Raw genomic sequence first — 12442 nt, 5'->3', positions numbered from 1 at the left:
GGGTGAGCTCCCGTTGCTCAGTCCCAGCTCCTGCCAACCTAGCAGTTCGAAAGCATGTCAAAGTGCAAGTAGATAAATAGGGACCGCTACAGCGGGAAGGTAAACGGCATTTCCGTGTGCTGCTCTGGCTCGCCAGAAGCGGCTTTGTCATGCTGACCAATAGAGCGAGATGAGCGCCGCAACCCCAGAGTCGGTCACGACTGGACCTAATGGTCAGGGGTCCCTTTACCTTTACCTATCTTTTGGAAGTCCCTGCTTCTTGACATTAGGCAGTTCCCTTGGTTGCTTCGGTCGTCGGTGCCTTCCGAACACTTCTTTGCATATCTACCCAGATAACTTCATGCGTGTATTTATTTTAAAAACTGTTGATTTATCTATTTTTTGAGTATTCTGTCACATCTCCTGTTTCAAATGTCTGTTTGAATCACTAGTTTATACTGTTTTATGCAAACCACGTAAGGGTTTTTTTTTGTTTTTAAAAGCAGTATAAATCATGCTAAATAAAAGAAATTGTGCAAAAGGGGGGGGGGACACTGCGAGAACAGGATGCTGCCGGAACAGATGAGCTGTTATCCTGATCAAGCAGTCTCTTCTCATGTTCTTATTAACTGAAGCTAAGTGATGCTGGTACAACCTTGCGGGTTAAGACTGTGCCGTTTTAATGTGTCTGGGACACGGGTGGCGCTGTGGTCTAAACCCCATAGCCTCTTGGGCTTGCTGATCAGAAGGTTGGTGGTTCAAATCTGCTCAGTGGGGCGAGCTCCTGTGGCTTTGGCCCATGCATTGGAAAGGAGGCTTTCCTGTGGCAGCTATGAGACTGCAGAGCTGCTACAGTCACTCGGAGGCTTCTCATTCCATTGATTCCTCGCCCCGGTTTCTGTGTGAACCCCACACTTTTCTCTCACTTGAAGACCATGAGTGGCACGGCCCCTGTGTTAGGAAACGATTCCCACAAGGGTGGCAGCCGCCAGCAAGCAAAGCCCTAACCGTGGCGAATTTTGTTCTTTCTTTCTACAGAACAGTTTGGAGAAGAGCCCCGCAAAAGAGCTTCTCTTGAATGTCCTCTGCAAAGCGGTGAAGCCCACCTTCAACCAGAGCCGGGATGGGTGTTTGGCGAGGCTGGCCTCCAAAGACGACCCCAAGTACTTGGCTGTCCTCGAGGTCGCTGTGTTGAGTAGGTACCGTGTGCATTGTGGGGAGCCCATAGGGCAGCCTTCGCCAACCTGGCGCCCTCCAGATGTGCTGGCTGGGGCTGATGGGAGCTGTGGTCCAGAACAGTGGTTCCCAACAGGTGGTCCGGGGACCCCCAGGGGTCCGCGAGCTATGCCAGAGGGGTCCGCAAGATGCTAAAAAATATATTAAATATATTTCGTATGATAACAGTTTTTTGTTTTGGCCGCTTCCTGCATGAGCAGAGTCTAGTGCAAAACTAGAATTAGATAGAGGCAGTAGTTCTGATGTATGCCGTTAGGTGGCGCTTTACAAACACTACTGTTCTGCAAAGAGGCAGCGCGCGCACTCTACTAATGCTCACCTCCCCAAGATGCTTTGCGCGCGTCGGCTTCATTTGTGCGCTACTGCGCAGGTACCCTTTCTTCTCCATTCCCCTCCCTCCTCCCTGGCGCGCGCTGCCTCTTTGCAAAACAGTAGTGTTTGTAAACAAAGCGTTGTTTTTCGCGGAAGCTACAGTTCGCGTAGTTAAAAATGGACCGTTGGTTAAAAAGTGGTTCATCTCATTAAGAACTGAAAATTAAAACTAACTGTATACTGATGGAGTACTTTGTTGTAACTGTAAAAAACGTATAAATATAAAATATAAAAAGACTCTTAATTTGGCTCTCACTTTTTAATTTTAGAATTAGGAATTAATGGGGGTCCTTGTCACAATAGCGGCTCGATGAGGGGTCCTCGAGAAAATTTTGTTGGGAACCCCTGGTCCAGAACATCTGGAGGGCAGTGGGATGATAATGATTGCCCAGGAGTAAGAACTAGGAACTTTCATACCTGTTGCCCACCAGTCCAACCCCCTGCAGTGCAGGAAACCTTTTGCCCTACGTTGGACTCGAACCCACGACCCCAAAATGAAGAGTCTCATGTTCTAACGACTGAGCCAAGTGTGTTGCTATTCCACACAGTTTACTGCACCGCCTTAAAAAGGTAAATAAAGAGTTTCTATTCTCCTCACCCTTTGTTTCCTTCCGTTAGCAAACTCTGCGGATAAGGAGCTGTTTGACTCTTTGGCGGCGAAGATGGAAGAGCTGGAAAAGGTAAGGAGGTTGTTCAGGGAAGTCCCATTTCTTCAGTGTGTCACCTCGTCAGTCAGGCATCTTCAGATCTTTTGCTTGAAGTGTTGCTTGGCAACCGGCCGTCACCAACTGGGGTTCAAGAACAGCCCTTCAAGGTGTGTTAGGGTGAAGGATGCTTTGCTGAGTGATTCTCTGAGGGCACAGAAACCCATATCGCTTGCCCCTCACAGTATTAGTTGTGAGGTGGTGCCTTTGTGGGGGGCTTGTCCCCCAGTATCTGGGGGTGTTGAAAGCCTTCTTAAATCAGCAGTGGAGGCCAAGAGAGACAGTGTGGCCTAGTGGTTAGAGTGTCGCACTAGGAAAGTGGTCAATTGAACGCTTTTTTATTTTTATTTTTAAGGAATCCAAAGGTGATTTGGGAAATTGCAGGGCAGTTAGCTTAATGCATGTTCTGGGGAAATGAGTGGAAATCATGATTAAATTAGCAGGAACCGGTCTGGGTGAAGTAGACACGGCGGAGATTTTGCACGGGCAAGTCAGCCGTGCCTCACTCGCCTTTCAGAGTGCAAAGGAAGTAGATTAAAATAGAGGGTGATCTAGTTGATGTTGTGTCCAGTTGACATTGAGGCAGTGTGGTGTAGTGGTTAGACCTGGGAGTGTTAGACCTGGGAGTGTTAGACCTGGGAGACCCGGGTTCAAATCCCCACTCGGCTAGGAAGCTCATTGGGTGACCTTGGGCCGGTCACTGCCTCTCAGCCTAACCTACCTCACAGGGTCGTTGTGAAGATAAAATGGGGAGGGGAGGAGGTCCTTGGAGAAAAAGGTGGGAATGTGCAATAAATAAATAAAGCAAATAACAGTTGAGCCAAGATGTCGGGCATCCCCCAAGGGATAAGGAGGGAGGTTCAGGCCTCTTCGGAAACAGAGAGAAGAGCTAAGAGCATTTTAACTTGGTGCTATATTTTCAGCCTAGCTTATATTTAGAAATTGGGGGAGTTTAGGGAGAAACCCCTCCAAAGATAGGGCACATGAATTTCCCTGAATTTTGAGGGGACTGAATAGCAGAAGGGGTTGGGCGGATGAGTGGTACTCAGCTAAGTTTTACTCAAGAGTAAGCCCCGTGAAATTAATGGACCTAGCTCAGGCATGTTTGTAAATTTCAGTGGACCTACACTTGAGTAAAACTTAGTTGAATAACACCCAATGGTGTTTCTCCTCTCCACACACAATTAAAAATAAAAAAGAGCCTTATTTAATACGTTTGCATCCCAGTCTTCCTCCCAGAAGTGCAAACCCTCAACTAGAACCAGGGCCTTCTCAACACTGGCCCCGACCTGGTGGAATGCTGTCTCCTGGGGCCAGGGCCCTGCGGGACCAGACCTCTTTCCACAGGGCCTGTAAGACAGAGTTGTTCTGCCTGGCATTTGGCCTGCAGCCAACCTGATCCCCTCTCCCATTTTCCCCTTTTCCTTTTCCTTCCATATGAGGCTGCATTTTAATTTTAATGTATTTAATCTTGTTCTTAAGTTGTATTTTAATCAGTTGTTTTATATCTAGTATTAGCTGCCCTGAGCCCAGCCGTGGCTGGGGAGGGCGGGGTATAAATAAATTTATTATTATTATTATTATTATTATTATTATTATTATTATTATTAAAGCGCACCATGCAAGACTCTCCCACTCCAGTCATTTTGTCCTGACAACAACCCTGCGGGGTGGGTCAGGCCAAGAGGCAGTGCCTGGCCCCAGGTCACCAACTGAGCTTCATGGCTGAGTGTCGATTTGAACATGGGTCTCCCCAAGTCCTACCTAGTCCAATGCTCTTCTCTGCTGCAGCCATTGCAACTGCTCATACAGCAACCATAGCAGACTCCCTCCGTCAAGTTTACATTTCCTGGGCTGGGATGCCCTGGGAACAAGGCACATTCTGTCCCTTCCTGCTGGTCCAGGAAATGCAACTGGCAGGGTGGAGAGCCTTGATGGGGTGTCATTGTGTGAGCAACCACAATGGAGCTTTTTTAAAAATAAAATAAAATAAAATGTGCCGAACACAGTAACCTCCCCTCGGTCGTCTCATCTTCTGTGTCAGATGATCATAAATAATAATAAAAAGGTCTTTTAAGGGACAGGCTCCCGCTGTCTCCTGAAACTACAGTAGTAAAATTCCACTCCCTCTTGGGGGGGTAACGCTCCTGAAAATTGTATTTATTCATTGCGTTTATATGCTAACTTTCTCTGCAAGGGGCTCCAGGTGGCTCTCCGCCCTCAATTTAGGGTGGTGGTGACTCCACATAGGGTGCCAATCCAAGGGGGCACAAAATCATCATCATCATCTCTCTGATACTTCAGAAATTAGAGTAAATGAGTTACAATTAAGTAAGAAAAACGGCAGCAACCAAAACAGGACAGGGACAGAGCCAGCAAACGAGGAGAGTCCCACAAAACAAAGATAACTGATGTGCGTTTGCAGCGCTCTTCCAGAGCAGGATGCGGAAGGTGCTAAATATCGGGGATTTCCACAATTTAGGGGTTGCCACAGAGAAAATCCTCTCCCAGGCCATTATCCCCCACGCTTACAAGGGCAGGAACCACACACAGAGCCCCCCTATCCACCTTAGGAAGGTCAGTAGCCATGCAGGTGGCATTTCAGATATTGGGGGCCTAAGTCTTTTAGCGATTGAATCACCTTGAATCGGGCCGTGGTACAAAGTGGCCACCCGCGTAGGTGTTTTGAAGCAGGGCTTTTGCTGTTTCGGAACCCTGGCCAGTAATTTGGCCGCTGCGTTTTGCGCCCATTGACATTTTCGAGTAAGTCTTCAAGGGCAGACCCACGTTGCTTGCATTGCAGTAGCCCAGCCAATGCCCCTCTCCCCGTGGCGCCTCCTCTGCTCCCAGCCATTCACCCCCCCTCTTCCTTTGACAGATTGGAGTGAAGAACATCACCCACGGTGGCAGGAGCAGAGACCCCGACATGGAGGACCGCTTCAGCATGCCCCTGATCATCACCATTGTCTGCATGGCTGCCTCTCTGCTACTTGGCGCCGCCATCTACGGCTGTTGCCACCAACGCCTCTCCCACAAGAAGGACCAGGTAAACAGGCTTTTTTGCGTTTTGCACTATTAAAATGGGCCTTGCAGGAGTTGTAGGGCCAACCTTCACACCCCCAACCCTTGAATTATCTGCTCCCAGCCAGGGTCTCCCATATCCCACTTCATTTGCAGGCATCGGCAAAGCTCACCCTAACCCTCTGCATTGCAAAATGAAAAAAATTCCTTCCAGTAGCACCTTAGAGAGCAACTAAGTTTGTCATTGGTATGAGCTTTCGTGTGCATGCACACTTCTTCAGATACCAATGACAAACTTAGTTGGTCTCTAAGGTGCTACTGGAAGGAATTTTAAAATTTTGTTTCGACTGCGGCAGACCAACACGGCTACCTACCTGTAACGAGAACCTCTGCATTGCAGAGTGCCAGTTTTGGGTGTCGGTAGCCTATCTGCCACAATTCGCAATGCGTCAGTGAAACAAAACAGCCTAGGCCCTGTGAGCACAGCAGCTCTTCCCAGTAGGTGTTGCCCCAATGGACAAGGTCTCTGCCTTTCCAGAGTCATCTCCTCCCCTGGGTCTTTCCCAAGCAATCTAAGACTCGTCGCTTTGTCTCTGCTCTGCCCTCTTGATGCCTCTTCTGGTCCTGGGAGACCAGGGAGGAGGGGAGCTGGTTGTAGCAGGAGGGTAGACCCTCCTGGCATCTTCACCAGCCTGACTCATCTCTGCTTCTTCAGCTTCTAATTCTGATTCTGGACTTCTCTCTGCCACAGACTCTCCCTGCTCACTAAGCCCTGTTGCCTTGCCAGCTTCCGACACCTCCTCCTCCCAGACCTTCTTCCTCTGACCACTCAACGTTCCCACCACCACTCTGAGCCTTCCTCCCTTGGGGGTTCCCCAGTTGCTGCATCCAGCAGGGGTTTGGACTAGGTGACCCCTGCGTCCCTTTCAACTCTATGGTAAACTCTATTGGATGCGGGTGGCACTGTGGTCCAAACCACTGAGCCTCTTGGGCTTGCCGAACAGAAGGTTGGCGATTCAAATCCGCACAATGGGGTGAGCACCTGTTGCTTTGTCCCAGCTCCTGCCAGCCTAGCAGTTCAAAAGCAGACCGGTGCAAGTAGATAAATAGGTACCGCTGTGGCAGGAAGGTTAACAGCATTTCCGTGTGCTCTAGCTTCCATCACAGTGTCCTGTTGTGCCAGAAGCAGTTTAGTCCTGCTGGCCACATGACCTGGAAAGCTGTCTGTGGACAAACACCGGCTCCCTCGACCTGAAAGCGAGATGAGCGCCGCAACCCCATAGTCACCTTTGACTGGACTTAACCATCCAGGGTTCCTTTACCTTTACCTTACCTCAACTCTATGGTTTCAGCTTTTTTTCAGTCCCTGTTCATATGTCTCCTACCCAACCCCAACCCCCGGTCCCCGCCTTATAGCAGCGCCTGACCGAGGAACTTCAGACAATGGAGAACGGTTACCACGACAACCCGACCCTGGAGGTGATGGAGACCTCCTCGGAGATGCAGGAGAAGAAGGTCAACCTGAACGGGGAGCTTGGAGACAGCTGGATTGTCCCTATGGATAGCCTAACGAAAGAGGATCTGGAGGACGAAGAGGACACACATTTATAATTGCTTGGGGCTTTTTTTTGTTTTTTTAAAGGAAAGAGAGAGAGAACTTTGTGCTAAGCAAAAAAAATTCAAAACACGGAAAACTCAAAACTTGCAGCCACAAGTGCCGACATGCAGAAGGAGCCTCGCGGTTATTGGGCGAGAGGATTTGTCGAGGGGCATCTGCCGTGGCCAAATCCTTTGTTTTGTTTGTTTTTGTTTTTTAAAATCCCATTAGCTTTCTAAGCAAATTCTATGTGTTGGTGTGTGTATATGTGTATATATATATATATTTTTAAAGACCGTGCCTCCTATTTAATTGTTGATTAGGGCAGGCAGGAGTGTTTGGAACTAGGGATTTGTCGCTCCCTTTCCCCTCCGGATGCTAAGGGACCATGAGAGCAGGGCTGGATGTACTGCTCATTTTAACAGGAGCCAAGGTTCTAGTCCTCATGGCCGCAGAGAAAAAGGTGGGAGCGCCTGTTCAGAGGACAGAGTTGGAGCTGAACTTCTGCCATTTGCGGGCAGCCTGATAAGGCATCGCTCCCTCACGGTTAACAGCCGCAGGGGGGCGCATTATGCAAAAACTCAACCAGATATGCAAAACCCGGGGTGCATTGGGCTCCAACATACAGGAGACTCTGGATATTGGCAACGGCACAGCGTTAAAAGCATTCTCCCGATCTTCGTAGGTCAGGATCAGGCCATTAACTAGCCCCTTCCAGTACGTAAGCATTTTGCAACAAGACCGCTGGCGCCTGCACTGAATATGTGCCAGGAAGATTCCGTTGTTGTTGTTTTTGCATTCTTCCTGTAGAATGCAAATTTGGGGCTGGGGTTTGTGCAAGAATGAAGCACCGCAAAACCCAAATGAGCTATGACTGGGAGCATTAGCCCAGTGGCACAATTTCAGGAAAGAGATTTGTATGCAGGAACATAGGAGCTGCCTTATACTTGACTAGAAGACACTGAGCTCATCTAGCTCAGTACTGTTCTACACTGGCCGGCAGTGATTCTCCAGGGTTTCAGGCCAGTTTTACCTGGAGATGCTGGGGATCATTGAGCCTGGGACATTCTGCATGCAGAGCAGATGTTCTACCGCTTAAGCTATGGGCCGTCGCCTTGTACGTGGGAGCAAGGCAAGGCCCGCAGCAATGTTGATAGGCCCACTTTGAAAACTATTCCAAGGCTAAATATCAAAAAGAAATAAGAGGGGGGGATATAATATGCATTGAGCTAAAGGGATCCGCATCAATCTGCACCCCACCCCTTTTCCAAGAGCATCTCATGTTTTTCTTCTTAATAGTAGCTATAGCAATATTTAGTCAATGGAGGTTGAAATAGTCACCCATTCCTTTCATTGAAAGACAAGGACGGTGGCGATGGGGTTTGTGCCTTTGACATGCATGGTTTGATCCATAAACTCATTTAATGGTGCAATTTAGGGCGTAAAGCTACTGAGTGATCGAACTTGCATGTGCTGCATAATAGGGGATCTTAGCTGTGGGGTCTGAAACAGTGGAACATTTGCAAAGGGAAGCTTGTTTCTCTGTGGAAAGGGAATTGGACGATGCCCCAAAGCCTCGTTGGGCTCTTTCAGGCTCCCAAATTTGCCCTTTTTTAGAAAATCCCACATTGTTCTTGCCATGCTGCAAGCACGACCTTTTCAAAGCAGCTATTTATTTAATTTAGTTATTGGATTTCACAATTATCGAAAGAGATGCTCTTAAGGGCTTTACACAAATCGCCGTGGGCACAAGGAACCAGTTCTGAACCCATTGCAAATTGCTTCTTCGTCTCCTTGCACATTTGATCCAGGAAAGTTGTCGAGAACATCTCACCATGCTTTTCGAGATAAGTTATAGGAACGGAAGCAGCTAAAAAAAACGAGACCCCTCCTAGTCCTATTCAGTAGACAAAGATTAAGGATGAGATAAAACATGCCTTAAGTCCCATTAATAAAAGACAATGTGATGGCTTTTGATGAATCTGCCCCTTTGTCTTCCCTCAGCTGGGAGACCTCTGAGGAGAGACAATGCAATGATAGGTGGATTCTTCGATATTTCCTTCCTTAAAAGCAGATTTATGACAGCTGTTTGGATTGTATCTTAGGTCAAATATAACTTTGGAACCCGCCGTCAAAAACCGGTAGGTTCCTAATCCATTTGAACAGGAACTTCCAACTCCCAAACATTGGCAAAGCCATTCTCTGGGCAGGAGATGTAAATTTAGAGGCTGTAAATTTAAAGTCTCTTACTGGCCCGGCTTGAGTTCGGTGCAGGAAGAAGGAAGCGTTCAAATGTCAGATTGCTCAGTCCTTGCATCTTCCTGTATCAGCCCAAGGAGATTCCAGCAACTCCTGTTAAATACCTTGCCTTTGCAGAAAAGATCAACCTAACATTTCCCTATCTTCATCAATAAATACTAGAGTGACTGTGTGTGGCTGTGCCACACTGATTTTTTTTATTTTTTTATTAAAAAAGAAACTATTTCTGTCATTCTGCTATAGCCATAAGAAAATTAATGTTGTAGGCTCACACCAAGGTTTCTTCTTAGGAGTTTGGCAACTGGAAGCCTTGAGGGGCCAAATACGGCAAAATATCCCCTGATCCCAAACTGTACCTCCATCACTTGCCCACCCTTCCTGTTCCAAGCGAAGGGCCCCAGAGAGCGTGGCTGCTGTGGATGGAGAGGAATCTGTTCTCTTCTGCCAGGTGTGCCAAGAGGTAGTGACGGCATGGGGGAGATCAGAGAGTATTTGTGCGCAGCTCAGGACTTTCAAGTGTGTACCAGCTCTGGGCTGGGGCAATGACATCAGTAGCCCGCTTACTTCACCCTCCAGTGAAAGCATCGTTTCCTCAACAAAGCAGCCAAAGCTAATGTGGCTCTCCAGGTGTTGCTGGACTACAACTCCCATCATCCCTGACCATTGCCCTTGCAGGCTGGGGTTGATGGAATCTGGAGTCCAGCAGAATTTATCTCCTAGCTGTTGCTGGCACCCGACTGTCTCAAGAGACAATGGAGTGCGCCTCCGGGGGTGAAATCAAACCGCTGTGTTAGAAGCACAAAAATGACCTCTCTGGGATGCATACCTGGGCAGTGTGCATAGAGGTCATGGGCTACACAGCCTCAGCCTAGCTGATGTGGTCCAAAGGTCATAGAAACGTAGAATTGCAGAGGGTTTTGGGGGGGGGCGGAACCAAGGGTCATCTAGTCCACCCCCCTGGGCAATAAAAGGTGCAGCAATAAAACAGCTAGCACATTTGCAAAGCTGAGCAGGATTCGATATAGTTTCACATTGGATGTGTTGAGATTCCTGTATCGCACAGGGTTGCACTCTTTTGATTTTATGAGCCTCCATCCTTGCAGGAGAGCCTCTCTATTGTATTATGTGCCTTGGGAGCAGCTGTGGTGCACACTAAGGGCAAAGGGCTCCACCCAAGGACAAAGGGCACTTTGCTATTGTCACCATGGAAACGGAGGGCGTTAGAGAGTCCTTTGCCTATTTGTCAGATCCTGCAGAGTAAGTCAAGAGATCAGGGGTTGGCTTACAACCCTTCTTTTTAATATAATGTAGAGCAGGCCTATTCAAACAACCAAAAAAAATTGCACCGCTTTCTGATATTGGGTCAGGGGGACAAAAGACGAAAGTCTTGCAAATAGATTTCGCCCCAGTTACTAGTCTGTGGAGATATAAGACAATCTGAAGGGGGCGGGGGGCAGGAGAACAGACTTTCCTGTCACTTCCCCCATTTTTCTTCCTCTACAGCTAGACAATTCAGTCCAAAAAAAAGGTTGATCCGGTTATTTGGTTACGTTAGTCGCTCTGCTCCAGCTATTTTTCAGGTGTGCTGTTACTCGAAAGGGATGGGAGGGTGTTTTAATGTGCTGCAAAGGAGACGAGAGATTGCAAAAATAAGTCACACACCCCAACCCCTTGCCGGTTCATGCAAATGAAAGATGTGAGCTTCTGGTTAAGACAAGGACCCAAAAGCGACCGCAAAGTTTAAATTTTGAGAATCCTAACAGGAAATACTAATTGCCCCCCTTCAACATGGCACTACGAAGGTACTAGCAACTTGGGAACACTGCTAGCTCCTCCAATTGCCCAGTTTGTTTGTTTTTATTGCTGCTACTACAATTTACTATTTTTGGTTAAATCGTACTTTCTCGTGTAGGAGAGGCTCCAGGATTCTTATGTCATTATGATTTAAAACCACATAGTGAAGCAGGTTGAGGGGAGAGAGAAGGCAGAGCCGCCCCCAGTTTTGACACAGAGTCTCCCACATCCAGAGCCAATGTGTTTTCCACTGTACCCTGTGGGTCCTCGATGCGCCTTTCCGTCTGCGAATGGACCGCAATGTGCGCCCAGCCCCTTTCGATTGTGATATGTGTCTGAATGCTACTTTTTATGCACTGTGCAGCTTCCTCAGCGCACACTTAACTGCGCTGAAACAGGAGTCTGATATACACTGGAATTTTAACAGAGGAACTGGATTGTAAAGATTATCGTTGCATTTTCCTACAAAGTATATTTTGAAGACACCACTTATTTCTGTCAATAAAAGTTTCTTTTGTGAAGGGTTGGTGGCCCATCTTTTTTTTTCCATGGTCTCACGAGTTGGCGGTGGTTGGGAAATCTGACTGCTTTCTCATGTTGCAAAATCTCTTTTCCAGTTTCTAAACTTGCCCAATTAAGCCGGTTTATATCTGGATCTCAAAACCGGGAAGTGGAAATGGAAGTCTGGAAATGAAAGATTGCTTTTTATAAGGGGGTGGGGGGACAAGAATGTACATGTGGGCAAGGATGTGTGGTTACAAAAAGGGGCCTAATATGCAAAGATAAAATTTATACCCCATCACTGCACCTACTTTTGCTTCCCTCTCCCCATCACTGGCCAGTGGCCCCTAGCACATGATCTAGAAGTCAATGTGGCCCTCAGCCTGAGAAAGGTTCTCATCCAGTCATTTCAGTGGATCCTTTTAACACTGGACAGCAGTCGCTGCAAGAGGAGAGCCAACTGGAAGGATATGGTTTCTATTTGTTTACATTTACATATGAAATCAAGGTCCATGTTTAAAATCTCGCTAGGTAACTAACCAGCAAAACCAAAATTTCTATCGTAGTGCTGCAAGAAGTGATTCCTGTGACAAGACGGACATTGATTTTGTTGTCGTTTTTATTAAGAAAAAAAATGAACAAAATACATTCTCTCTCCGTATATACATTACATACAGCATAATTCTACATTGGTAAATGCTCTCATATCATTCCAAAGCAATCCTTAATACTTCAACCTGGGGTCACAACCATTTTCCTTATGCCAAGATAGGAGGAGGGAGGACGGGGGGAGAACATGAAGGTGAAATTTATACTGCAGGCTTGAGAAAAGGGGGAGGAAGTACCAGAAAACAGCTAACAGCAGTGAGCACAGTGTGGAAGGATATATGACACAACGGATCTCGCCTCCAAAAATCCCACCCTCCCCTGAAGACGTCACTGTAGAAGGAAGGATTTAACTCTCTGCTCACTCGGCGGA

General features: G+C 47.5%; 1 protein-coding gene across 2 annotated transcripts in view; it reads left to right on the top strand.

Moving 5' to 3' along the window:
- The window catches only part of PODXL (podocalyxin like), a 70170-nt gene extending 58687 nt beyond the window's left edge, over positions 1 to 11483 (top strand). The window contains exons 5-8 of one of the 2 annotated variants that reach the window (XM_088652609.1): positions 1018 to 1174; positions 2206 to 2267; positions 5170 to 5337; positions 6732 to 11483. In XM_088652609.1, coding sequence (XP_088508735.1) covers positions 1018 to 1174; positions 2206 to 2267; positions 5170 to 5337; positions 6732 to 6923 — 579 coding nt within the window. In that variant the 3' untranslated portion in view covers positions 6924 to 11483. Of the gene's footprint in view, positions 1 to 1017; positions 1175 to 2205; positions 2268 to 5169; positions 5338 to 6728 lie in introns of both variants that reach the window. The other variant, XM_035127355.3, reaches the window with a different exon arrangement.
- The last annotated feature ends 959 nt before the right edge of the window (positions 11484 to 12442 follow it).

This window comes from Zootoca vivipara, chromosome 9 (assembly GCF_965207765.1).
Source record: "Zootoca vivipara chromosome 9, rZooViv2.hap1.1, whole genome shotgun sequence".
Taxonomy (NCBI): domain Eukaryota; kingdom Metazoa; phylum Chordata; class Lepidosauria; order Squamata; family Lacertidae; genus Zootoca; species Zootoca vivipara.
The sequence above is the reverse complement of the archived record's forward strand: the minus strand, read 5'-3'. Positions and strand labels throughout refer to the sequence as shown.